The sequence below is a fragment of the Podarcis vaucheri genome (assembly GCF_965113315.1).
Source record: "Podarcis vaucheri genome assembly, chromosome: 8".
Lineage (NCBI taxonomy): Eukaryota > Metazoa > Chordata > Lepidosauria > Squamata > Lacertidae > Podarcis > Podarcis vaucheri.
Window position 1 is genome coordinate 52,672,745 of NC_138766.1, and position 24,913 is coordinate 52,697,657.

Sequence of the window (24,913 nt, forward strand, 5' to 3'; positions counted from 1 at the left end):
AAGAGCCCTCCCTCTGGGCGAGAGCTATAACGTGCAAAATTTAGGATGGGTGGAAATAATGATGTCATTCTCACACAGTGGATTTTTTTATTCTTATGCTATGACCAATTTTATTAATTCAAGGGAGGAACTTAATTCCAGTCTATTAAGGGGGAGGGGGGAGAAAAAGACGTAATAAAATAAAATCAGCCAGCATTACAAACAGCTTCTTTAAAGGAATGCAAAGAAGCATTTTTGGATGCTGATTCCTAATGAGAGAACTACATACTGGCATGCAGTGCCATCAGGGGGTAAAATAAATAACCATCACAGCTCCAGTGAGAGTATGAATTACTCTCTTAGTTCTGTCTTGCAATATCAGTTGTCCTTTTTTTTTTATAAGATTTTGTGTTCTGGCACCATCCTAATCACCACTGTGCAACCCTGACCTTTAGTTTTGGCTGCTACATTCTTCGCTGTGAATAGATTGTACAGATATCTGTGTCACTTTTTATTGTAGATTCCCTGGACATGGGAGAAAATTAACTTTACAATGGGAGGGGTTTCCCTTTCTTCCTTTTATTTCTTTGTCCCCCTATAATGGGAGTATGATTATTTCGAAAGACGTCCCTCAGCTATCAGAAGAGGGCTTATTTGTAATGGATTAGCAAACATCTTTATTGACTGCTACATTCAAGAAACTTGTTTTCACCACTTAATGGATTTATGAGCTTTTGCTTCATCAGTTCTGGTGACAGGGAATCAAATTGTCAAGCAGAAAACATTACCTTTAAATAGTGTAACGGATGAAGATGTCATTCTTAGGGGTGTGTTGATTTTTTTTCCCCAGGAAAGAAATTCTACCTTTGTTTTTGTTCTTCATTGTAATGTCTTTTTTTTTTTAGGATCTGAATCTAAAAATGGTGAAGCAGACAGTTCTGATAAAGAAATGAAACATGGGCAAAAATCTCCAACTGGAAAACAAATGAGCCAGCACTTAAAGAGATTAAAAAAATCTGGTCTAGGTGAGTATGTCTCTAAAAGGTCCGGGGGGAGGGAAGGGGAGGAATGTCACTTCATTGCATTATGTTATAGAAAATAATACACATTCTGTAAAGTCACTAGAGGAAGTTTTATATTGTGTCTCTGATGTTTTGGATTTTCTCACTGTATGTGTGTCTTCCTCGTCTGTTCCTTCATCCCTCTGAACTCTGCAGGAGTTCCCTCTTATTGGGACCTTTCCCCCAGCATGCCTTTCTGCTGTTGACCTTTTCAATCTGACAGACCCAAGCTGTCCTAAATTGGCCATTTTGCAGCCAGCTGTTTCTTGCTTCATCTTCTTCTAACAGGGAAATATTATTACCCCCTGTTACGTTTCCACCTTATTCCTGTACGGAATAATATATTATTATGTATTTCCCACATTATTTATAAACTAGTATATTATTCATTGTCTGTTGTTGGACATCTAAACACCATGTTGGATAGTGTTTTTTTCCTTTTTTCCTTATTGCTCAGATATATGCAGAAATTTATCCTAGGTGACCACATGTCTCAATACAGTGGTACCTCGTAAGACAAATGCCTCGCAAAAACGCGCAAGACGAAAGAGCTTTCCGTTTTTTTGAGTCGTTCCACAAGACGAATTTCCCTATGGGCTTGCTTCGCAAGACGAAACGTCTTGCGAGTTCTTGCAAATTTGTTTCCTTTTTCTTAAAGCCACTAAGCTGTTAATAGCCGCTAAGCCATTAATAGCCGCTAAGCCGCTAATAGCCGTGCTTCGCAAGACGAAAAAACTGCAAGACGAAGAGACTCACGGAACGGATTAATTTCGTCTTGCGAGGCACCACTGTAAACCATTTAGAAAGGCAAGCAGTTTGCTCTGTTTGGGGGGATGATTCTGTTTCTCTTAAGAAATAGGTGTTTGGATTTATTCCTTTCTTTGTTTGTTTGCAAAACAAAAGCAGTTCAGTATCTAGTCTTCTGAAAAATAGTAACTGAATAAACTGTTTCCTCACCTCTTAGAGTGACGGCTACATTTAGTACTCCACTGAATCCTTTGACTTGTAATGATTTAACCGAGTGGCCATCTTGGCTGAGTTAGAAATGGACTTATAAAGAGGCTGTTTATCCTTTAAAAAAATCAATTTCCTATTTTTGCAAGTTCATTTTGAATTATATACCCAAGGTAACACCTGTGTTCTGAAGCATACATGTTTTCCCTGGTAAGAATTATCAAATGTTCTTAAAATACCATTTATTAAAGTACTTAATGTTCTCCCAATTCATTTGGTTCCCACAAAAAGGCCCTTATAACCCATGATCAATATTTGGAGCGCAGCTGATTCATTGTTTAGCTCAAGTGGGTTGCTTTGAACTGGAATATTTAAGAAGGGATTGTAAATGGATGAAGAAATAGGCTTTTTGTGCCAGTAGTTGAGATGCTTCATTGCATCAAATCTTTCCATCAATGTTTTCTTCTTCTACATCAGTTGTTTAAAATGTGAAGCATTTCGCATAAATTCCTTCAAAAGGCTAGAATGAACATCTTACAGAACTCTGTTTAGCTTGGTTTTAATTCTGTCTTCTGATATTATTTTTATAATATTAATATATTACTGCTGGCTGAAATAGTAACAAGAAATGATGTTTGGGAAGCTCCGGTGCACTTTCTTATTCCTAACAGTAAATGCTTAAGTGAAGTTATTTATTGAATAGGCATTCTCTGCAAAATCAAGTATTCTTTTGTGTGTCCTCTTTGATTCTTAGGAACTTCATAAAGTCTAAGTTGGAAGGCAAGGATATTTGTGTGTGTGTGAAAATGTTATTTCAGACCTAGTTAGATGCATGTTTTAAAGACCAACTAAGCTGAGCATCTAAAATAGTTGAACTTAGAGATCTATCTCCATTATGAAAGCTCTGGATTGTATTTAGCAGTCAGGTAAGCAGGCCACTTGTGCAATCAATCTTTCTCCTCCCCTCATATATATATCCCTGTATACACCTAAGTACTTTTCCATAGAGTATAAGATCCTCCATGGGGAAATACAGTGGAGGAGAGAATCACGCAAACTTGGGCAGAGGTAGCTGACATGAGCAACTTCCCACTCACCCAAGCTACCTATGCCCAGTTTTGCCCAATTCTATGCAGAATTTATCTTCAGCTATCATTTTAAAATTAAAAAGGAGCAAAGTTCTAGCTCTTTATAAAGGATGGGGAACCTACAGCTTGCTAAATGTACAAGTCCCACCAACCCTGACTTTTGGCCATGCTAGTTGGGACTGATGGGAGTTGGAAGTGCATCACTGGAGGGTCACAGGTTCCCCATTCATGCCAGAACAGCTGCAGAAAGAAGGTAGATTTGAAAATATGTGGGTAGTGCCTGTCATATTTTTTTTTAAAGGGGTGGGGATGTGAGTAGGCTATTCAGTGGTTGAGTAAATCAATGTGTTCAGACTGTGCATAGTTCTTGGCCCTCTTACTATTACCCAAGAACATGGTCTGGGGGCATATGATGCAGGCATCTGACTTAAGCAGAGCATGTCTGGGTCTGGGTAGCATCTCTATGGGAGATCTGGGAATCTCAAATAAGGCACCTTAAGTTCCATGATGAAAGCAAGGTTGGAGATTCACTCAAGCAATTTTTGTTTAAAGCTACATTTATTTTTGTTCATTTCTACGAAATTTTGCATAACAATTGAAGTTTTAGCAGAAGAGTTTGATGAAATAATGAGAATGGAAACTGGCTCATTCCCTTTATTTAGTTCCTTCTTTGAAAGCATTACCTTTAAAATATGCAAGGAAGAATGGATGCTGTAGAAATGCAAGAGAGGAAATAAGATGTATAGGCAAAAGATTTTTGGGATAAGGTTGCACTCCTCTCCACCACATTGAAAACTACTGTATTATAACAAATATAAATGAAGCTTTGATTTTTAAAAATGTTCTTGAATTTGTGGTAAAGGTAGATTTGATTTGTTTTGTGTGTTTAATCCAGGACACTTGAAATGGACCAAAGCCGAGGATATTGACATAGAAACTCCAGGATCTATACTTGTGAACACTAACCTGAGGGCTTTAATAAACAAACACACATTTCTTTCCTTACCTCAGCATTTTCAACAATACCTCTTGCTTTTGCTTCCAGAAGTAGATAGACAGGTAAGGGTTGTTTTTGTTTTTTTAAAGCATACAGTAATTGCTTTCATGGGCATTCTTTTGTAATCACTGCTTTTCTACAGCTTAACATGATGCATATTGTTCAGACTCACTGACACAAGTAAGTGCTTCTCAACACCATGCATAACTAACTTATGGAATTCACTGTCAGAGGAAGTCATGAAGTGGACTAGCATAGGTGTTTTTAAAAAGGATTAGACACATTCTAGAAGAAAATGTGTAACGAAGGCTGTTAGCCATGACAGCAAACTATGAAATCTCAATCAGGCTGTGGTGCCTTATAGAAGTTATAGAAGCGGTGCAGGGACCACTTCCTGCCCATTGATTCATCCCCCAGCAGTGTCGTAGAATCTAAAGACTACTTAACATATGAGTAATGAGTAGGGCTGAGAAAAATGTTTGTGTTTTTCAGCTTTCATGTCAACATTCATGTGCTTGATAATTTTACAAAAATCAAAATAATTTATTTGCTGTTTGGATATGTAACCAGTTACATGTCAATTATGGGTGTGTAAAGCCCACAGAGTCTAATTCTTAAGGTGCAGGGAACTGTATAGCCCTTGAGCTAGCACACAGAGCACAGCTCACAGAAGATCCTGAGCTTTGGAAACAAGGCAGTCAGAGCTTCCATGACCAAGCTGCTTTTTTCTTCTTTCTTCGGTGATCTCTTGTAGCCGAGTAAGATTGTCTTCCATAAACACAGTTTTAAAAGTGAGTCTGTAAGTGACTGCGGAGGCCATTTCTGGATCCACACATCCTTCCACAGTGGGGACATAGGTTTCTGGACGGGAATTGATCATGGTGAGGGTTTGCCAAGCATGCCTTCCTCTTTGCACGTTTCTCCCTTGTGTCCTGAGTTCGAGCGTCTTCAAAGCCCATGACACCTTTGGTAAAGGCTGTTCTCCAACTGGAGTGCTCACAGGCCAGTGTTTCCCACTTGTCAGTGTTTATACTGCATTTTTGGGGATTTGCCTTAAGAGAGTCTTTAAAAATCTTTTGTTGACCACCAGAATTATGCTTTCCACTTTTATGTTCGGAATAGAGTAGCTGCTTTGGAAGATGATAATCAGACATCTGTACAACATGACCAGTCCAATGAAGTTGATGTTGAAGAATCATTGCTTCAATACTGGTGATCTTTGCTTCTTTCAGTACACTGGCATTAGTTCACCTGTCTTCCGAAGTGATGTGTAAATTTTTTGGGAGACACCAAGCTAGGGGATGCTCTGCAACCAGCTGAACAAAGCCTAGGCAGATTTCCTTTATATGCTTTCCGTGAGCCCTTCCCCAGAGCAATGTGATTGGGAGCAGCCCTGCCCTGGACCTGCCTTGCCTATAGTCACATGGGTTAAACTATGTTTCAGCTCAGGTCTAGTATGGACTTGCGTAGTTCGCCCCATCCACATGATGTAAGGCCTTCAAATGATACAGCAACACTATGGAAAGTGCCTCCTATGCTACTGCTATAACATCCAAAGGGAATAACTCCTCTTTACTGGTTCTTAAGAACCAGTAATTTTTGTTGTGTTCAGCATGGCGCTAAGAGAATGATTCTGTTAGTGCAAGAATGAAGCAGCAACTCCTTCCCCAAAACACTGCAGGATTTCACTTAGCTATGCAACACTTGTTTCAAATACAGGCAATCTGACTGGTGTTCAACTATATTTGAGGGATATTTATGCCTTTTCTCTTCTGTTTCAAAGAAAAAAATGGCGACACCTATTTCATACTTGTCCTCAAATGGATTGACTGCATTCTCCAAAACTTCAAGTCCTGTGATCCATCCTGATCTGTTTTAGGAATTGGAATTATCTGACACAGATAGATCTGATGGAGGCTTACTTACACTTCCCATCAGACCAAGGACTATAGGCCCCCTCATTTCAGCTATGGGGAAGAACAACCACAATTCTGAGCCCTTTTGCTTGGGCTCGCCTCCACTTCCAGGATCTTTAGTAAAATCCTGGTAGACCAAGTGGCTTTCCCCAGAAGCACAGGCATGAGGATCTATTCATATCTAGGCAATCTCCTAGTCTGATCATCATCTCATAAGGGTAGCTCCAAGACACAGCTGTGACCTTATTGATGGGGTAGCACCATGGGTTTTCATCAGCAGTGCATTTCTTCCTTTTCACATAGTTTTTTCTGCCTCCTAGCCAACAAATCTGTATAAAGGCTCCAGAAAAGCACATGTGCAGTGAATCCAGATCTCACTTTCAGTCTCTAGCCAGTTTACTGTTAACGATGGAATCAAGTCTAGATTCCATCCGTTGGGCAAAATTCTACCCAAGACCGCTACACATTCGTCTTCAGGTAGAAAGCTTCAAAACACCAACAATCTCAACACAGACATCCAGGTCCCACCCAGGTGCAGAACTTCTTCAGATTGTGGATCTCAGAGTCACATCTGTTTGGGGATATTCTCTTACAGGACGCCAGTTGAGTCTTTTTTACAATAGAAGCTAATTGAGCAGCAGGAGAAGTGAAAGTGTTTATCTTATAGCATTGCAAGCAATTGAGAAAGGGCAGGGGACTTCCCCCCTCCACATACTGAAGCCTTTGCTAGTCTGATCTTGGAAGGCAATGCTGAGCAAAAGGCACATCTGGATAAGCTCACCTGCTAAGCAAGCTCTACAGATGGAGGATCAAGGAAACGCCTTTGGGTTGAATGGTTTGGCTTCCTTGCCCTTACATTTTGCCCAATAGAATCCACTTTCTCAAGCAGTGCAGCAGAGCTTTGGGTGGCTTATTTTTAGACCTCACTGTAATAGAAAGTACAAAGTCCAACCTTGTCAGCTTTTTAACCAAATTTGTCTTTTTCTACTGTACCATAAAATCAGTTCCCTTAATGTAATGGGCAAGTGGCAAGGTTTCCCAAAGCACTTAGGCTTCCACATGACTACAAATCAATATGAGTAACCAAGATACATTTTCCATCCCTATCTTTTTTTTTTTTTTTACAAGAAGCAGTCAACCTTCCATTAAAAAGGGGTGGGTGGGAATTGAACAGTGACTTCTTAAGTGCTTTTATGCCTAGGTAATATTGAAAGGCCATTTTTATGTCTGGTATTTTAATAAATCATCCCATTGCCATCCATAATGACAAATTGTTTAAGGTGCTAGCTGCAATCCAGAATGTGCCAGGGGGGTTCTGCTCTTTTATTTTGGTGCTGCAGCTCCTTCCTCTCTGCCTGTTCTATACTGTAAACTTCCCTTCGACTAAGATGATGATTGTTTTGCCAACACTTTTCTGGATTGTGGTCTTTATGTGACTGGCATAAGGTCATTATGTTCAAGAATTTTGTAAGCCAGTCTTCTTTTGTTCCTCATGGGAAGATGTATTTGTGATTACCTGCAAATATTCTTAGGCACATCTAGTTACTTACTCTCCATTTGCAAGTACCTTGGGAATGCTTTGCATTCTGTGCCTGCTGCTATGGTTCAACTAAGTATGTGCTGCAGTGAGCTGTGGGGCGAGGGAATGACAACTCCATTGCTTTTCTAGGGATCACAGCTGAGGGCTAGAGCGCAATGCTTTGCATGCAGAAGAACTCAGGTTCAGTTACTGGTGATCTGAGTGAACGGGATCATGGGTGGGAAGAGCTGGGAAATAACCCACCTGAGAGTCAGCGTAGATGGTGTGTGGCTAGGTGGATCAGTGGTCCGACTCAGCATAAGGCATCTTCTTATGCTTTCATTTCACTTAAGTTACCTTCTAATTTTCACTCACTTTTGTGCCTTGCAAGACAGCAGTGTTGCTGCAGTCAACCTACCCATTTTAGCAGGTGCCTAGTTTGGTGTACCTCCACTTGACCATCATGTTGGTGTCCACAGTGTGTGAATTGGCCCACAGTATTGATGAATTCAGCATTTTTAGCCTTTCTATATTTTCAAAGCTAGGAATTATTATTATTATTATTATTGAAGTTGATTTAAAACACCATCTTTATTCTTTACGTTCTCATTGTTGATGGCCCTGCACATTTTATAAGCTTGCTACCTATGGTTAACAACTGGCACACCAACTCTTACCCTGCCTAAGATAGCATAAGATGGTTAGGTAAAGGGCCCCCTGACCATTAGGTCCAGTCGTGACTGACTCTGGGGTTGCGGCGCTCATCTCACTTTATTGGCCGAGGGAGCCGCCGTACATGTGGCCAGCATGACTAAGCCGCTTCTGGCGAACCAGAGCAGCGCATGGAAACGCTATTTACCTTCCTGCCAGAGCGGTACCTATTTAACTACTTGCACTCTGATGTGCTTTCGAACTGCTAGGTTGGCAGGAGCAGGGACCGAGCAATGGGAGCTCACCCTATCACGGGAATTCGAACCACCGACCTTCTGATCGGCAAGTCCTAGGCTCTGTGGTTTAACCCACAGCGCCACCCGCATCTCATAAGATGGTTGTTGTTGTTGTTTAGTCATTTAGTCGTGTCTGTCTCTTCGTGACCCCATGGACCAGAGCACACCAGGCACTTCTGTCTTCCACTGCCTCCCGCAGTTTGGTCAAACTCCCGCAGTTTGGTCAAACTCATGCTTCGAGAACACTATCCAACCATCTCATCCTCTGTCTTCCCCTTCTCCTTGTGCCCTCCATCTTTCCCAACATCAAGGTCTTTTCCAGGGAGTCTTCTCTTCTCATGAGGTGGCCAAAGTATTGGAGCCTCAGTTTCACGATCTGTCCTTCCAGTGAGCACTCAGGGCTGATTTCCTTAAGAATGGATATGTTTGTTCTTCTTGCAGTCCATGGGACTCTCAAGAGTCTCCTCCAGCACCATAATTCAAAAGCATCAATTCTTCGGCGATCAGCCTTCTTTATGGTCCAGCTCTCGCTTCCATACATCACTACTGGGAAAACCATAGCTTTTACTATACGGACCTTTGTTGGCAAGGTGATGTCTCTACTTTTTAAGATGCTGTCTAGGTTTGTCATTGCTTTTCTCCCAAGAAGGAGTCTTTTAATTTCATGGCTGCTGTCACCATCTGCAGTGATCATGGAGCCCAAGAAAGTAAAATCTCTCACTGCCTCCAATTCTTCCCCTTCTATTTGCCAGAAGGTGATGGGACCAGTGTCCATGATCTTTGTTTTTTTGATGTTGAGCTTCAGACCATATTTTGCGCTCTCCTCTTTCACCTTCAATAAAAGGTTCTTTAATCAAGGTTGTGTCATCTGCATATCTGAGGTTGTTGATTTTATTCCGGCAATCTTAATTCCGGCTAGGGATTCATCCAGCCCAGCCTTTTGCATGATGAATTCTGCATATAAGTTAAATAAGCAGGGAGACAATATACAGCCTTGTCGTATTCCTTTCCCAATTTTGATAAGATGGTTACCAGGGTACAATTAGGTTCTAATGTTCAATTTCTTTCTGAAGCCAGTTTTAAATCTACAGCTCTTGATCCAAAAACTAGATGATCAGCACTAGCTTCTGGCTTTGCAGCTCAGTTGGTTAGAGTGTGGTGCTGACAATACCAAGGTTGCAGGTTTCATCCCTGTAAGGGACAGCTGCATATTCCTGCATTGCAGGGGGTTAACTGGACAATCCTCAAGGTCCCTACCAACTCTATGATTCTATGATATAACTCTTCTATGAGCACCCAAATCTCAATATTTGATTGGTTGATTGGTAGTACATGCTTATACCTTGTACACTTGAGTTTGATCTACGGTAATTAGTCGTGTTTTAGGCCTCATTTAAATCAATGAGCTAGATAATCTTGTTGATTTCAGAGAGACTAATGCATTTCCTCTGGTTCCAACTTATTGTACTTGTATAGTCTAGCGTTCTACTTTCCTCTTACCTTCTATATCATAGTTTGTTATCTTCTTCTTTTTTGCATTTCCAACCCTATTAAGTACTAGGGTTCCTATTTGCACACCAATGTACCATGACCAATATAGGTGTCTCACAAAGCAAGATGAACATTAGATGTGGTGTGTTTAATGTACATGACATACGCTTCTACATTTACAATCTGACTTGATATATATCCTCAGTTTAATACAGTGAAGAAAAACAGCTTTTGATTTTAATTTGACTTGGAAAATCATTTCTCATTTCCCATTCGGTATGTAAAACTAGCTTAAAGGTTCATCAGTACAACGTTATGAATGCCATCAAACCTCCTTCTTAATGACCCTGCACAGTCCTCCTTCAGGATTCAATACAATTTATGAACCAGTCCAATGCATGATTTTGAAATGTGCCTGGGCATCAAGCAATTACAGAGCAGCTTGGACATTGATGCCCCCCAAAGCTTACACTCACACCCCATTGAAAAATTTCATCTTTGTGGAAGTTGCTCAATTGAACTATTAGCATATTAGAATAACCTTTTCTGGGTTTTCTAGATCACATGCTATATGGGACTGTTTTTTGATCTGGACACTTATGAACACTTTTCTTTTAATTTGGTAATTTAATTTCTTGCCAGTTTGAATCCTCGGGATGAAACGATAGGCAGGCAGAAAAGGGATGTAACATAAGCCAAATAGTTTGTTTCGCAAAAATGTGGTAGAGCTATTCCATATCTTTTCTTTTTTCTTTCTGATGCGGATACACTGAATTAAATTTTGTAACGGCCACACTTTTGTATGACATGGAGAGCTCACATCTCACACATCTGATAAATTGGCTCCCAAGAGGTTTGTCCAAATTCTGAAGCCAAGGCATGATAATTGCTCAGCATTGTTTTACAAGCTATACCCTTATATCTTAATAGTACACATGCTTTTAATTTGTATGTACTATTATATGTATTGGAAACTGAAAATCTGTCAACCAATGTTTTGCCTATATTTCTGACATTAAATGTATTTAGTGACAACCCTCCCCCTTTCAAATATCTTCAGGAAATTATCTAAATTTCTCTTTATGGCATACGCCTTTAAAAATGTAAAAATGAAACAGAAGTTTAATGCTTTCTATTAAAAATGAAGAATCCATATTAAATAATATATTGCTAACTTACTGAGGTAAGCTTTTAGTGTGCTGAAACTCAAGCTTTACCATTGTGAAACAGTATAATAAAACCATATATAATTTATTACAGCCTGTGTTAATACTAGAATCACTGCCTGTATTAACAAAATCTTTTATTTGAGAAATATACCATCTAAATATTAATTATGTAGGATGCTTGAATAGTAGCTTTTATATAAGAGCAACAGCAATACTGGTCAGGGTGAAGAGGGAGAACAATAATGGATTTAGATGGTTTAGTTTTTCTTAATATATCAGCCATGTAGAAGAGCCCAAACACCTGTAAAATAATGGCACATCCTTTCTGAAGAGCATTAGGATTTTAGTAGAAATTATATAGAAGGTTGCCAAATTTTGTAACATGCTGGTGTTGCAGTGGACTCTGGCAACAAGAGTTAATTTAGGCACCAGTAGGAAATTAACTGACCAGGTGCTGTTCTATTTACTAATGTTTGACATTTTCATGGCTTGTGAAAATAGCCCCCCCCCCCCCGTTAAGTAGAATAGAAACAATAGCTAAAATGTTTCTGGTGTGAATTCTTTGTAAAATAATTGCTTAAGTTTGGGAATTAACACCTCCATTGTGCTTAATCAGACAAAACCAGAATTCCAAGCCCAACAGAATAATAATAATAATAAAATGCATTTCAAAAACATTTGTTGTTCTGGCTCATTAAAGCATTGCCTTTGTTGGACAGCATTTCTTGAAGGCCATAAAAATTAATAGTGTATTTTAAAAGTGCTTTATTAGCATGTTTCTCCAAATACTAATTTAGCTTTAGTGGTTAATTGTGCCATCTCTATGGCCGTGGACTGTTGAAGTAAAACACCTACTAAGAATTTAAGTTTTTCTCTTTTTCACACTATTTCATTCCAAGTAGAAATGCATCCCCTAGGGCAGGCTTTCCCCAACCTAGGTCTCCAGATGTTTTTGGACTACAGTTCCTATCATCCCTGGCCACTGGTCCTGCTAGCTAGGGATGATGGGAGTTGTAGTCCAACAACAGCTGGAGACCTAAGTTGGGGAAACCCCCCTTCTAAGGTATCTCTTTGATCTTACAGGTTTTTGATTCTTTGTAGGAATTTTGTAGAACAAATTTCAATTGGGTGTAATTTGGCTTACCCTTCTGCAATTCTTCTCTTAGAACAAATCTTGAGAGACTAAGCATAGCCGGAAATGGAAAGTGAGAAACTTGATTTGATATGCCTTTTAAAATGGGCATCTCCACATTGCAGATGTCCCTACTAAAGGAGGTCAGCATTCCATAATTCCCTCATTTGCTAGAGTCCTTCTTGTTCTTTTCATTCCTGTTCAGACCAACTGAACAGTTGTTATCATGGTGGGATGGCTCTCAGTGCCCCCTCAGTATAAGAAGAGAGAGTGGTGAATAACAAGGCTTGGCAGCTAGGGGACAGATCTGCCACTTTCTTGATGACATTGTGGTTACTACTCTTACTACATAAGAATGTATCCTGGGAATATGTGATTAATAAATACATCAAGCGTTTCCTTTCTTCTCATTAGTTCCAAGAGTAACTATTCTAAGTCCCATCAGTTGTTGCCTCCTTTCCATGACTCACTTTCTGAAAGGCACATTACACTTAAGATCTCTCCTTGATTTCTCTGTGCATCTCAGGATCTTCATTGGAAAGTTGATCAAGCAGGGGCACAGAGAGCAGTAGTACGTTCCTAGTACTATGTTGCTTTTCTGGCTTAGACTTTATACCCTAAGCAATTTTGTGAATTAATTTTTATTTTAAGGTTTCTTATATAAGATTTCTGAAGTGTTGGTCTCACGATTGGTTGCTGTTTGTTAAAAAAAAAAACTTCACAGAAAATGCTACAATTAACTAACAATTGCTGTTAGTCATTTTTTTATATATACAAACAAACAAACAAACAGTTCACACCATATTAACTTCTGACATTGCTAAAATGACTTTTCGCCGCAGTTTTTGTTTCAGCCTACCTACTGTCATGAAAATATGTGCTGGATCAGAAACTGTTAGATTGCACGGAATACAATGCGCCCTCCTTCTGAATAAACATGCATCAGATTATGCTGTTAGAATCAGTAGTACTTGATGTAGGCACACAGATGCTGGGTTAGGCCACTTGCATTTAATATGATGACTATAATGAAAATGCTATTTAAATATTAGATGATCCCTCTTGTTATTCCTACTTTCTATCCTTCCCTGTTTCACGTAATTGGAGCTCTAATCTTATGTACTCTTAGTTGAAGCAATATCTGACAGTGTCTTCTGCTACCACCGGCTTATTTTCTAGATGGGAAGTGATGGAGTTTTGCGCCTCAGTAGTTCCGCTCTAAATAATGAATTCTTTGCATATGCAGCACAAGGGTGGAAACAACGATTGGCAGAAGGTAATTTTCTATTTGTTATTAGATTTAACAAAATAGTGATTTTCCCTCCCCGAAGAGATGCCTCCTTGTGTCATGGCCAAGAATACACATACTCAAAATACATTTGTAAGATAAAATGTAAAGTGACAGAACTTAAAAATTATACACTCTGGTTCATCTTCAAATTGATTTAAGCACATCTGTTTATTGCACCTGAGTAGGGGAGGTCACTTGGGCAGCCTTTTCAAAAATACAAACAAGCATTTTCATCAGTGTCAACTTTGGAAACCTAAATGCATGTGACTAAATCAGCCAATATATTTCAGGAATGCCAAAGGTAGCGCTGCAAATAAAATATTATTGTTGGTTTCTCTCAGATTAGTTTTGCAGTGAAATTTGAACAAATGAAGGTTTAATTCATTTCTGCTCCAGAGGCTAGGACCCGAACCAATGGATTCAAGTTACAAGAAAGGAGATTCAGAGGTTTCTGATAGTAAGAGCTGTTCGACAGTGGAACAGACTCCCACGAAAGGTGGTAGACACCCCTTCCTTGGAGGTTTTCAAGCAGAGGGTTGGATGGCCATCTGTTATGAGATTCCTGCATTGCAGGGAGTTGGACTAGATGACCCTCAGGGTCCCTTCCAACTCTTATGATTCTATGAGAGCTGAAGTGTCCCCCCCCCCTTACTGCAGCCATCCATGCCACCTGAAAAGCTGCTCCCAAAGGTTGGGGGACCTTCTGGAGCAGCGTCCAATACAGTACAAGGAACTGCAGCTGTGAAACTGGTGCATGTGTGAAACTGCTTGGACATGTGCACTGGAATCTCTGGAACTTGTCCCGTCTATGAAATCTTACAACACAAATGTCCAAGCAATGTTTGCACGTCGTCTGTTCAATGGCGCTTCTGCAGAGACCCCCACTCAAATCCCAACTGCACCCTTGTAAAAATCCTTAGGAACTTGTATTCAGATATTTGGGGACCCATATTTCAAAACCCCACTCTTTGTATCTTTTAGGAGAATTTACTCCTGAAATGCAGCTGCGCATCAGACAAGAGATTGAAAAGGAGAAGAAAACAGAGCATTGGAAAGAGAAGTTCTTTGAAAGATTTTATGGGGAAAAGTAAGTATCATAGTAAAAAAGCCATTAAACAAAGAATTGGCCTGAGATTTACATTAATATATTAATATATACATTAACATGTATTTCTTTCACATAGATCAGTTATTTGGTTTAAAAAATATACTGCCTAGTTAATTGTGGCAATGGTTTTAGCCTCGCATTATTGTTGTTGTTGTTATTATTATTATTATTATTACAGTGGTGCCCCGCAAGACGAATGCCTCGCAATACAAAAAACTCGCTAGACGAAAGGTTTTTCCATTCGCGATTTGCCTCGCAAGACGAATTTCCCCTATGGGCTTGCTTCGCAAGACGAAAACGTCTCGCGCCTTTTTTTCTTTGACTAAAAACAAAGACATGTTTTGTTTATAAAGTTAATTTATTTTCCCTTAAATTTTTGAACTGCTCTTTACAGTATGTGTGACTTTAAAGAGCAGTTAATAAACTGTTGTTGTACCAAATTTGGCTTTGTTTGGACTTTTTTTGACCATAGGAACGCATTAATTGATTTTCAATGCATTCCTATGGGATTTCGTGCTTCGCAAGACGAAAAATTCGCTAGACGACAAAAATTGCGGAACGAATTAATTTCGTCTTGCGGGGCACCACTGTATTATTATTATTATTATTATTATTATTATTATTAGTTTTTTGCCCATCTCCTGCCATTTCTTTCCCTCAAAACCCACATATCTAGAAAAGTCTTGCATGGACCATTGCAACTTTTTCTGCCTATGCTTCTCACTATACCAGCGATCCCCTCCGAACTTCTGTCCCCCACTAATCATTTATCAAACCATCTGCTTTATCTGAACTGTAAATTTACGAGCAGGGACAATGTCATTTCTATATTTCAAGGCAGGTTGTTGGAGATAAATGTGAAGAGAGAAGTGTAATTGTAGATAATTTACGGTACTGGCAGCAGCTCTGGTATTGCAAATAGTGGATAAAATTATTGCAGCATGTCAGCAGTTTCCTGAAATGCAGGTCTGCTCCAATTATATTTAAAGTTGGGATGAGCATGCAGTTTAAAGCATAGAGGGGGCAGAAGGCTGACCTGCTGGTGTTCCCCATGAGTTTTTCTCCCCACAGTCTCTTTGCCCTCATTGCTATTCTGCCAGCTTTGCTCACTTCTGGTATCAGCATCTCCCACTCATGCACCCCTTTTGTACTTTAATTCACATATTGTGCCCTGGCATTTAATACTCATGCCACAAGTTTGACACAGGTTTAAACATTGCCATGCATAATTTTTTCAAAAGTTGTCATGAACTCAACAGTGTTCTGGTTTAGTTTTAAATTATTTCCTAATCCATAAGACGGGGGTCCCCAATGTAGTGTCTGTGGGTCACTCTTGTGTTCTGTTGTCTCCCCTTTGTCAAGTCTCTCCAGGGCAGAAGCTCTGAGCAGTGAAGCCACATTCTTTCATCTTTTCTTATCGAAACTGCCCAATGAGATGCTGCTCCAACCAATCAGAGTGAAAACAAAAAGTGGTCCATAGCCAACCAGGAGGTAGTGATAGTTGTGATGGCGTTCAGCAGCAGCAAGCAAGCCCCAGCATTTCCATAGCTGGATATCCAGCCATGCCCCACTTTCTTTTTGTTCTGGTTGATCAGAGATGTAACAGAGCAGTGAGCCGCACTAGTGTCCAGTAGGAAGCCTGCTCCTGCACATCTCTAACCAACTAGAATGAAGAGGAGGCAGCCTGTTAATCGGATATCCACCAACAGAAATGCTGGTGATTGCTTGCTAATGACCCGCCTTCTTCTCCTGGTTGGTGCAGTTCTGTAGTTTTATGAGTCAAATGTACTTGTTGTAGATGAGGATCTCAGGTTGTCATCTAGAGATTGTGCTTTTGTAGCATGGAATGAAATTAATGCTTTCTCTGAAATGTGATGATTGCATAATTAACTATGTGATTTCTGACTAGGCTTGGAATGTCAATAGAGGAATCTGTGAAGCTCACATCTGTACAAAGCAGTAACGAAGAGCCTTCCCTCTGTGGGTCTTCAGAATTGCCTGGTCCTTCAAGAGAGTCAGCATTTGATGATCATGAGGAGAAAAGCAACCAGCTGCCACTATTGCCAGAGAGAGATTTTTGCCATTCCCTTTGCAACATGGAACATATTCCCTCCAAGGATCTAATAGCAGAAGCAGAAGGCATTTTGATACCTGAAGAATCTGTTATTCAAGAGGAGATTGCTGAGGAGGTTGAGACAAGTATCTGCGAGTGTCAAGAGGAGAGCCATAAAGCGGAACATGTGAATTCTGAGCAACTAGTCAGCCCAGTTGGTACGAATGAAGAAACAGAAACTTTGCCACTTTCAGGGAACTCTGATGTAGTAAGTACGTTGTGTCAAGTTGAAATTAAGGTGGATGAGAGATTGGAACACCCCCAGGAAGAAATGTCAGTCATGACCGATCAGCTGGAAAACAGTTTATCACCTTCCCAGTCCGCTTCATCTGCAAACTCTCTCAGTAATATGGAAGAAAAGGATCTGGAATGTGCAAAAGACCTAAGTCCTCATGGAAAATATTCCCCTGTCCTCAATGGTTCCTTATTCACTGGTGGAAGTGTTGCTGTACATATGGAGCTGCAAAGTGACCCTGATGAACAGTCTTCTGAAAATGCTTGTATTTCTGAAAATTCATTTTCCTCTGAAAGTCCAGAGGAACCATGTGCCAGTATTGCATCTCCTGGAGGTGACACACAGTCAACTTCAGAGGAACCTTGCACACCAGTATCTCTGGAAACAGCATGCTCATCTGACATTTCTTGCACTGAAAACACTGAAGCTGATAGTCAACAAAAACCTATTGATGATCATCTAAATACATCTTTAATATCTGAAGTATCTCCCATGCCTGCCTCACCTGTAACCTCAGAAGCATCTCTGATGTCAAATTTGCCTCTGACTTCAGAGCCATCACCAGTTTCCAATTTACCTTTACCATCAGAAACCTCACCAATGTCTGATGTGCCCTTAACATCTGAAACCTCCTCAGTGTCTTCTGTCCTTCTAGCTTCTGAAACATCTCATTCAAATAGTCTGTTGTTACCTTTGGAAACATCTCCGCTTTCAGATTCGCCAGTGAGTGAGAGATTTAGTCAGCAGAGAAAATCACCATGTTCATCTGAAGAATCCCTGTCACCACTGAAAGAAGAAGTGTCTACCATTGCTAATAATTCTCAAGAAGACGACCTTGCTTCACAACAGAAACAGATCCAAGGTGTACCTGAAGCCATGAAAGCTGTCACACCTGAGGCTTCAGCAGTGGAAGAGTCTCAGTCTAGAAACATTACTAACCAACCATGTAGATCACATACCGAAATAGAAAAATCTTTCATTTCTTCTGTGGCAGAACACACTTCTCCAGAAGTGATAAAAATTAGAAATCATGGTGCTCTACAAAGAACTGAAAAGAAAAGTACTGTCTCTCAGCTAGAAGTTTCTGTTCTAACAGAAACAGCAGGATGCAAAAATACTGAATCTCTTCCATCTAAATCACATGATAAAATATATACCTCATCCTCATCAGAAAAGTTGTTCTCGGAAGTGGGTAGAAGTAAGTCTCACAAACTTCAAGGGACTGCACAGAGTCGGTTTGAAAGTTCTTATTCAACAAAGTCATCAGAGCCTACAAAGTCGCCTGAAGTAAGAGGAGAAAATAGGGACCTGGAAATTCCAAAGAGGAAGACTGCTGAACACCATGGTTTTGGGATCTGCAAAGAGAAGCGAGCGAGAATTGAAGATGACCAGGTACATCGTAATACATCAGCAAGTTCATCTGAGAGGGAAGCACCACCCAGAGAAGAGCCCAGAGTCCCACCTCTTAAGGTAAACTGATAGGGGAACATTTAATGAAACAAAATTGACAGATAAAGGTTTCTGCGGAGTATCCTGGGATTTTAGGTAGGATTGCCATACATCCCTGGACATCCTCGGAATACCGTAGTTGAAAGCAGTGTGCAGGTGGAAATTAGCAAGATGTCCTGGAAAATCCAGACATATGGCAAAAGCTCAACTTGCCTGCCCCCCAAAAAAATCTCAAAAACTTTTGTGTCTGGATTCTCACTTTTTGAAATATGGCAACCCTAATTTTAGGTAATTCAATAGAACAATTCCAGCTAGTGAATTCTTTCTTCTATAAGTTTATATTTAAAGCTGAAGATAAAAAAAAGTAACCAGCACACAGAGGAACAGTGATTCCAGCAACATTTTAATGGTCTGGTACACTGTATGTAGATTGAGGTCCCTGCACCCACCCTAGACTAGACTAGACTAACAAATCTGTGTCAGTTTTGTGCTCAGTTTCATAGGTGTGTTTGGTCCCAATTTTGGTGGCTTTTTTTAAAGCACTAAAAGTTTACGTTTCCCCATAAATATGCGTTCTTGTATGCATTTTCCCTGCAAAACACACATCTTTGTACCCATTTATTGGACCAAAACTTCATCAAAAAAATTGGAGAAGCAGATAGTTCCCAGTCATCTGGGATTTATACATCCAGGTCTGGCAAATTGGTCTGCTTCACTTTAAAATAGAGACAAAATTAATTTGTCCTCCATTCCTACAGTATTTAATAAATGTATGCATGTATGTATGTATGTATGTATGACAGTTCTTTTTTTATTGTTTCCTTTTAGATCCAGCTTTCCAAAATAGGCCCCCCTTTTATCATCAAGAGCCAGCCTGCTTCCAAACCAGAACCAAGGGCTTCTACAAGTACATCAGCCAGCAGTGGGAGGAACACAGGGGCTCGAACCCTTGCAGACATCAAAGCAAGAGCCCAACAAGCTAGAGCTCAGAGGGAGGCAGCTGCTGCAGCAGCAGTTGCAGCAGCAGCAAGCATTGTCTCTGGAGGTTTAGGGAGCCCCTGTGAAGGGGGGAAGACCAGGACATTGGCCCACATCAAGGAACAGACCAAGGCCAAACTGTTTGCAAAGCACCAAGCGAGAGCCCACTTGCTTCAGAACAACAAAGAAGCCAAGTCTCAGCATGCCTCCAAGGAAGGTCCATCGGCCCTGGAGATCTCTGCTTCTTCTGAAACAAAGATTGAAGGTTCTACTGGTGTAATTATAGTTAATCCCAACTGCAGGTCTCCTAGCAACAAGTCTGTTCACCTTCGTGAAGCTACTGCTGTACTGCAGCAGTCGCTTAACGCCCCTACTTTACCAGAAACTAGTACTGACATCTCTGTTCACAATTCTGATGAAAATATATCTGTTTCTCATTTGTGTGAGAAAATGCTTTCATCTACCTCTACAGAAAGTAACAGTGTGTCAGTGCTATATAATAAAAATTCAGTTCCCATGTCTGTGTGTAGCACTACTATGTCGGGAGCAATTAAGGAACTTCCCTTTGCAGGCTCTCTGGATAAGTCCTCTGTTTCCATGTCTGTTGAAAGCACGGATGCAAAACCTTGCAATGCCAACATGCTGAAATCCATCCAGGGAGCTGACACTCCATGCATTGCCATCATGCCAAAATGTGTTGAGAACCCCACTGCACCAACCACAGTAGACAGCACCATCTTGTCCAATTCCATAGATGAGAAACGGTTGCCAAGCAACAATGCAAACAGTGCCATTTCCAGCCAGTACACCAGTGTGCCAGCTTCCTCCATTGCAAGTAATTTGTCAAATCACCTGGTTGGCAGCTCTGTTCTGATTCCTCCTGTGGGATCTACAAATAGATACTCTGATAAGATAGCCATAACTGGATGCAGTGACCCCACTTCTTTGTCAAACAGTAGTTCTGTTAGGGCAGCTTTACATTGCAGCGAGACACTTCCAGTAGTGGATTGTGTTGGCAGGACTTCCATTTCAGTGTTTGCCAGTAATATGATGACAGTAAGTTCTTACGAGAACTCCACCAAAATGAGTGCTGATGCTACGGAGAGAAAGTCTGGAGTGAGAAGCCGATTAGATCTATCTGGTAAATCTTCAGTGGGTTATGCACAGGCACCCATGAATAGATCTATACCTTGCAAAGTCATTGTTGACCACACAACAACAACAATGAACTCAAACTTGTCACTGGGTATTTCTGTTGAAAACTCAGAAAACAGCACAGATATGCAGAGCAGGCCTCTTAGGACAGAAACTGCCTCACAAAATATAGCATGTCCTCAAGTGTCTGTAATAAGCAGGCCAGAGCTGCTTACTAATGAAAATCTGGAGCACAGCACTGGCTTTAATGCTGTTACAGGAAAGCAAGAGGGCAAACGTTTGCAAGCACCATGTACCAGTCTTCGAGAAGTGCCTCTCATGCCTCAAGATAAACGACTTGAAGCCGTTCCTCCCAGCCAAGGTTTTTCAGAACAGTTACGTGGTCCATTGGCTTTCAAAAGTGAATCAGACAATGTCTGTGCCAACCCATATAACCCTACTAGGAGAATCTGTTGGAATGATGATGAGGCAATGAGCACTGACCAGTCTCTGGTCAGTCATCTTAATCCAAATAAGCATAAAGAATATACCGAGCAAAACTGTTTAAAAAATGTCAAAACGGAGCCTTTGGGTTTTGCACATCTAAATGAGATGCATTCAAGGAATATTGTGACAAGCATCACCATGCCTGTTAAGTCGGAAGTGAATGAATCTGACAAATGTTTTCGGATGGACACGGAAGATTTTGCAAGGCCCGAAATGCCTCTCCAGGGTGCAGAAATAGCCACAAGTGCACAGCCAACACAAAACTCCAAGACATCTGTTACAGATTCCATGGAAAACTCTTTGTCCTTGACAACAGAAACACTAAAAAGAGTTACAAGTGCTGGAAGCTCTAGCTGCCGTTTGTCTTCAGTGGAAGCCAACAATCCGCTGGTGACACAGTTATTGCAAGGCAACCTGCCACTGGAGAAAGTGTTGCCACAGCCCAGGTTAGGAGCCAAGCTAGAAATTAACAGGCTTCCCTTGCCTTTGCAAGCTACCTCAGTATGCAAATCGGTGACATCTGAGAGGAATGCAATTGAAAACACTTCCAGTTCTCCAAATACAGATGGCAGAGGATTTACAGCAGCCACCATAGCCCCACTGCAAATCAGGAAGCGTGAGAACCACCCCAAAAAGAGGATGGCTAGAACAGCAGGGGAGGTTAAGTGTGAGCCTGGGAAGCCATCAATGGATGCAGTGGGTCCCTGTATCATCAATTCCAGCATGAGCCAACTTGGGCACGGCCAGCTGTTTAAACAAGAGTGGTCCGGCAAGCATGCCATTCAAAGCAGAATTGCACATAGCCCAGAGATCAAGCAGCAGAAGAGGCCTCTGCCCTCATGCAGTTTCCAGCAGAACTTATTTAACATTGACAAAAATGGCAGCTTCCATGCAGAAGCAGGTACCTCACACAGGCAGCATTTCTACCAAATGCCAATGGCTGCAAGAGGCCCTGTCCCTACCACAGCTTTGATGCAAGCGACACTGAAGGCCCCATCTGGCTGCAGCGCCTTTGCATTCAGCAGGCACCTAGAGCAGAAGGTTTTGGGAGAGGTCAACATGTCTGCAGCACCTCACCAACTGAGGCTGGCGAGTGTTTTTTCCCCTAACGTTCAAATTAAGGAAGGTGATGACATTTCTAGTGCCTCACAGACTCTGCAGAGTAAAACATTAGCGCATCCTCCTCCCCCTCCGCCCCCACCTCCTCCCCCACCCCCACCGCCCCCTCCTCTTCCCAGTGCAGAAACTCCATCTGATCACAAACAACCGGCAGTTACCATGGAAACCACTAAAAGACTTAGTTGGCCTCAGCCGGCAAGCATCTGTAGCAATATAAAATCTGAACCCGTTTCTTTTGAGGAAGGTTTAAGCAGCAGCTGTGAGCTGGGCATGAAACAAGCATCTTATGATCAGAGCGAAGTAAAAGAACAGTTGAAAGCTTTTGCGTTGAAAAATGCCGACTTCCCTTCCTATTTACTTTCTGAGCCGCAGAAGCCTTTTGCCCAATTAACTGCTCAGAAAATACAGACTCAGCAGCAGCAGCAGCAGCTCTGCGGAAATTACCCTACGATACACTTTGGTAGCACAAGCTTCAAAAGGGCAGCATCTGCAATTGAAAAATCTATCGGAATTTTAGGAAGTAGTTCAAATACAGCCCCGAGCCTATCTATTCAGAACACTCAGATTCCGGTTCAGAAATTTGCTGACAGCAGCAGTGCAGATGAGCTGGAACTGAAATGCTCTTGCAGGCTGAAAGCCATGATAGTGTGCAAAGGCTGTGGAGCCTTCTGCCATGATGACTGCATAGGTCCTTCAAAATTGTGTGTAGCCTGTTTAGTGGTTCGGTAGGATCCAAAGTAGAGATGCAGTATCCCTGGTTAGCAGTGGGGAAGGCAAAGGCAAGAAAAGAAAAGGAGGAACTGGAATATTTTAGGCCATTTTGTATCTGGATACAAAATGTTTCTGGGGAAGCTTTGTTGAGAAATGAGTTATACCTGCTTGCATGGCTCATCCTAGTGAGAATGACCCCTTGGAGTAACGTGCACAAAAAAGTTAAAACATACCACACTTTCGTTAAAGTACTTTGATAAAGTAAAGCAAAAAAAATTATGCATTTTCATTTCTATTTATGTGCACAAAGTGCTGAACATTATTTTTCCCCCATGTATAAATGTAACATATTCTTCCAGTAAAAGAATTACGAGATCCATAATTCTCCAAATTTCTGGGCATGGAACAGTGCAAGAATACAGGAGAACACTAATCGATGAAGAAGAGACAATGAGCAGGAGGAATAATATTCTGCTATCACTAGCAGGCCATTATAGGTACTGCAACTTGGCAGTTTTTGTAACAATTACATTCCTGAAGCCACAGTTGCCAACCATGGTTGACTTAATACGCAGCAAAAGGGGGGCGGGGATGAGACACTTTGGTAATTTTGGTCCCTTTAGGCTGCTGTACTGAAGGAAATTTTTAATTAAGCCAAGTGTTGAGGGTTACCTGTAACAAATTGGAGTTTGCATGATTTTAGAAGTTTGGAAGTGGAGGGTGGGGTGGGCAGGGCAGAGAAAGAATAACTACAATGATTATAATATATTAATCCATTTATCTTCCCCAAACCTCATCTATCAATTTATCCTGAAGGGAGATACTCAACTTATATGCATATATGGACCATATTATGTAAGCATCAAGCATGTTCTGAGCAATATCATTTCAATAGCCTAAAACTAAATCTTCTTTGATTCTCTGTGTAGATCCAAAAAAAGCAAAAATAATAATGTGTGATTTACAGACCTTTTAAATATGTTTACATCTTGATATATTTTTAAATATTTTACTAAATTTACTTGTAATCACTTTTTTGTGTGTTAGAGAGTTCACACCACAAATATTTTGTAGGATGGCTAGAGGAATGAAGAGATTTTAAAGGGATACTGCATCTTTTAGCTCTCAGTATTGTATTTAGTAGTGGTTTATGTTGATAGTTATATTTGAGACATATTGGCCACCAAACTAGGGGTGAAGAGCTGAGGCAAATTGCTTACTTCTCTTTATGAATAAGGAAAATATTTTAAAGGGATACAAATGTGGAGATTGGCAAGAGGAGATTACTGGTTATCTTGAAAATGGTTTTTCTTTCTAACCATGGAGAAATATGTCATTCATATCCACACAGTATAAACTTACTGACCTAATGCCTGGCTGTCCATGCAAGAAAATTGACAATTCCTTTCTACTCCTCATGACAGATTTATAATGGCAAGGTGCTACACTAAATTCTGCCCAGAACAAATATTTTAAAATTTGAAATAAATTGTGCTACATTTATGTTTTATTCCAAAGTATTAATTTAGTAAGGGAAATAAAACTAATATAAAATTAAGACATACTTTTCTGTTTTGCATGAGTTTAACTTTTGTTACTAAAGAATAAATTAAACTTTTCAAGCATATCTGCATGTTAGTGAGGTTCAGTTGTTTAGAAATTGTATTTATTTTCTTATCGGACCACATTGAACATGAATATCTGATATTCCCCTATTTTTATTTTTATTAAATAAACTGGAATAGGCAGGGCTTAACATTCCTTAAACCAGAGGTTGTATGGTTTGACTAGATTCCTGTTTTGTTTTCCTAGCAAGACCAACAGATTGTCTTGACACTCTTCAATATGAAAGGAATAGATAATCATAATTGCCTTACCGGAACTGGCAAAGTAACAGAATAGTGTAGATCAAAAGCACTCATTTTTAAGAGATAAATAATATGCAGATTTTCAGCACTTTCAGGTACCCTTGAAGAGATTTTGCCTCCAAAATGCCTATTTTAAAAGCATGTTTT

The 24,913-nt window shown here is 40.4% G+C and overlaps 1 protein-coding gene across 6 annotated transcripts in view; it reads left to right on the plus strand.

The window, feature by feature from the left end:
- Positions 1–23,478, plus strand: part of ASXL3 (ASXL transcriptional regulator 3) — a 99,001-nt gene extending 75,523 nt beyond the window's left edge. For 4 of the 6 annotated variants that reach the window (XM_082234738.1, XM_082234741.1, XM_082234739.1 and 1 more), the window contains 6 exons: positions 885–1,004; positions 3,978–4,141; positions 13,433–13,529; positions 14,526–14,631; positions 16,562–18,470; positions 19,278–23,478. In XM_082234738.1, coding sequence (XP_082090864.1) covers positions 885–1,004; positions 3,978–4,141; positions 13,433–13,529; positions 14,526–14,631; positions 16,562–18,470; positions 19,278–22,916 — 6,035 coding nt within the window. In that variant the 3' untranslated portion in view covers positions 22,917–23,478. Of the gene's footprint in view, positions 1–884; positions 1,005–2,754; positions 2,921–3,977; positions 4,142–12,290; positions 12,397–13,432; positions 13,530–14,525; positions 14,632–16,561; positions 18,471–19,277 lie in introns of those variants that run through there. The other 2 variants (XM_082234743.1, XM_082234742.1) reach the window with 2 other exon arrangements.
- The last annotated feature ends 1,435 nt before the right edge of the window (positions 23,479–24,913 follow it).